Here is a 2,987-nt window from a genome sequence, read left to right as displayed (position 1 = left end):
GAAAACAAAACAAAAAACTGTCCAGGAAAAGACTGATAAATGACCACACAAACAATGGCTAGGGATGATAGAAGGAGAATTGATGCCTTTGAGCTATGGTGTTAAGAGTATTGAATATACCATGGACTGCTAACAGAATGAACAAATTCATCCCGTAGAGGGTTACACGAGGCTGCTCCTTGGAGGCAAGGATTCAGAAGCTTTGTCTGACATATTTTGGACATGTTGCAAGAAGGGACCAGTCCTTGGAGAAAGATGGTATGCTTAGGAGGGTGGAGGGACAGTGCAAGAGAGGAAGACCCTCAAGATAGATTGATTTAGTGACTGGGTAATGGGGATAGGTGTGTCAGAGACAATAAGATCCCAGGATATAACAGGATTTAGGGCTGTTGTACTATGAGTCAAGGTGACTCAATGCCATATAACAACAATAACAACGTCAATGTTTCATTTGAGTCTTATATTTTTAAGTTCTTAAAATAAAATATTTCACACATCTTCTATATCCTCTCTTGAGTGGGATCCAGTCAGTGAACAATTAAAATATTCTCTGATTCTACTATGAAGACTATCCTAAATTAAATCTCTTAAGCTTTAAAATGCTGCAACCATATATACATTTCATGTTAAAAACATTAAAAGTTCCATTTTCCTACAAAAGCTACAAAATTTATCTTCTTAGGGGAAAGTAAGGAAAAATTTTCTTTTTGTGCTAATTATGTCCTCACTTTTACGTGCATTTTAAAACCCTATGTCTCATTTTCATCTGACAAACAGGTCTAGAAATAAATGAATAAAACATGATTTACCAGCAATGTCATCTGAGGAGTCTTCATCCTGAGGTATCGTAAGCCTTTTATTTCTTTTGGCTTTCACAGGTAAAGTGCTGGATGGCTCTTTCACCCGCATCTGTTATTTACTAAAAAGATTGAGGAGAAAATGAATATACTTTAATCCACAATGTTAAATTTTGTGAATTTTACATAATGCATACTAATACCAAAACTACTTCAATTTTAATTGCCCTAATAAAATCAACTGTACTGAGATAACTTTTGAGTTGCTGTGATACTGAAAGCTTTGCCACTGGTGTGTTAAATGCCACAAGGGTTACCAATGATAAACAGGTTTTAGTAGAGCTCCCAGATTAAGACAGACTAGGAAGCAGGACTGGCCATCCACTTCTTAAATAAAAGGCTCTGGAAACCCAATGAACAACAGAGAAATACAGATAATTATAGTAGTAGCAGTAGAGCTCAAGACTGAAAGTCAATCAAAATGAGGATAAATAATGGCAAATATCCTTTAATAATTGGAACATGTAATGCAGTAGCTTAAATGCTAGAAAACTGGAAATTGTAAAAAATTAAATATAATGTATAAACATCAACATTCTAGGCATTAGTGAGATTATATAGACCAGCTTTGGCCACTCTGAATCAAATAATCACATGGTATACTATGCTGGGAATGAAAAACAGAAGAATGGTGTTGCTCTTATGGTCAAAAAGTCAATTTCAAGTTCTTTCCTGAAATACAGTGTTGTGAGTGATAGGAAATTAAGTATATGCATACACGGAAGACTCATTAACAAGACTATTATTCAAACATACACTCATATATCTTCAGCCAAAGAGAAAGAAATGAAAAATTTTTATCAATTCTTGCAGTCTGAAATTAGCTGAAAATGCAGTGATAATTGGTGAATGGAATGTAAAGTTGGAAGCAGAGAAGGAATAGGAGTTAGAAAATACGGGCTTCATGATAGAAATAAGGCTAGAATAGAATGATGTAATTTTTTCTTTTCAATGATTTATTCATTGCAAATACTTTCTGTAAAAGACACAAATGACTTTACACATGGACTTACATGATTGACTGGATAGGAATCAAACTGACTACATCTGTGGAAGAAATTGTTGGAGAAGCTCAGTATCAGCAGTCAAAACTAGGCCAGGGGCAGTCTGTGGGTCAGCCCATGAATTACTCATGTACAAGTTCAAATTGAGGCTGAAGAAAATGAAAATAAGCCCATGAGAACCAAAATATGATCCTGAATCTATTCCATCTGCATTTCAAAATCATCTTTAGATTTGAAGCAATGAACATCTATGATCGAAGACTAGATGAGTTGTGGGATGGTATCAAAGGTATCATCCGTGAAGAAAGCAAAAGGCCATTACAAAGACCGGGGTGGAGGAGGGGGGGGGAAACGGGACAGAAAGAAAAAAACCAAAATGGTTGTCAGAAGAGTCTATGAAAATGGTACTAGAGCATTGAGAAGCCAAAACAAAGGGAAAATATGTAAAAGTAAAAAGAGCTGAGCAGAAAATGTCAAAGGGCAGCACAAGATGACAAAACAAAGTATTACAGTGGAATGTGCAGAGAGCTGGAATTCGAGGATTAAAAAGGGAATAACTCGCTTGGCATTTCTCAAGCTAAGAGAACTGAAAAACAAATCTAAGCCTCTAATCTCAGTCTCAATACTGAAAGATGGTATGGACAACAGGCTGAATGATCCAGGAAGCATCAAAAGAAGATGGAGGGCATACAGTGTCACTATAGCAAAAAGAACTAACCCTGAAAAAATTCCAGGAAATACCTTATGAGCCATACGAGCAGGAGTCAATGGTAATGAAGTAGAAGCTACACTAAAGGCACTGGCAAAAAAGTAAGGTTTCAGGAATCGATGCGATACCAACTTGTTTCGTTTAACAGATACAGCCCTGGATGTGTTCACCAGTCTATGACAGGAATTTGGAGGACTGTTTTCTGGCCAACAAACTGGAAGAGGTCCATATTTGTCCCAATTCTCAAGACAGGTGATGTAAACTTTATACTCCAACAGAGTGTAAACTATCAAACAATATCAGTAATATCACATGCAAGCAAAACACTGCTGAAGATCATTCTACAATGGCTAGAACAAGTACACAGATAGTGAACTGTTAGAAGTTCATGCAGGATTTAGACAAGGCCATGGCACC

The 2,987-nt window shown here is 36.5% G+C and overlaps 1 protein-coding gene across 1 annotated transcript in view; it reads right to left on the bottom strand.

The window, feature by feature from the left end:
- Positions 1 to 909, bottom strand: part of USP45 (ubiquitin specific peptidase 45) — a 74,811-nt gene extending 73,902 nt beyond the window's left edge. Inside the window, exon 1 of the mRNA XM_006881196.1 lies at positions 810 to 909. Coding sequence (XP_006881258.1) covers positions 810 to 909 — 100 coding nt within the window. The remainder of the gene's footprint in view (positions 1 to 809) is intronic.
- Positions 910 to 2,987: the final 2,078 nt, after the last annotated feature.

This window comes from Elephantulus edwardii, unplaced genomic scaffold (genome assembly GCF_000299155.1).
Source record: "Elephantulus edwardii isolate Elephantulus edwardi_28Jun2011 unplaced genomic scaffold, EleEdw1.0 scaffold00013, whole genome shotgun sequence".
Classification (NCBI taxonomy): Eukaryota; Metazoa; Chordata; class Mammalia; order Macroscelidea; family Macroscelididae; genus Elephantulus; species Elephantulus edwardii.
Note: the sequence above shows the minus strand (reverse complement) of the source record. Positions and strands in the feature narration are given on the sequence as shown.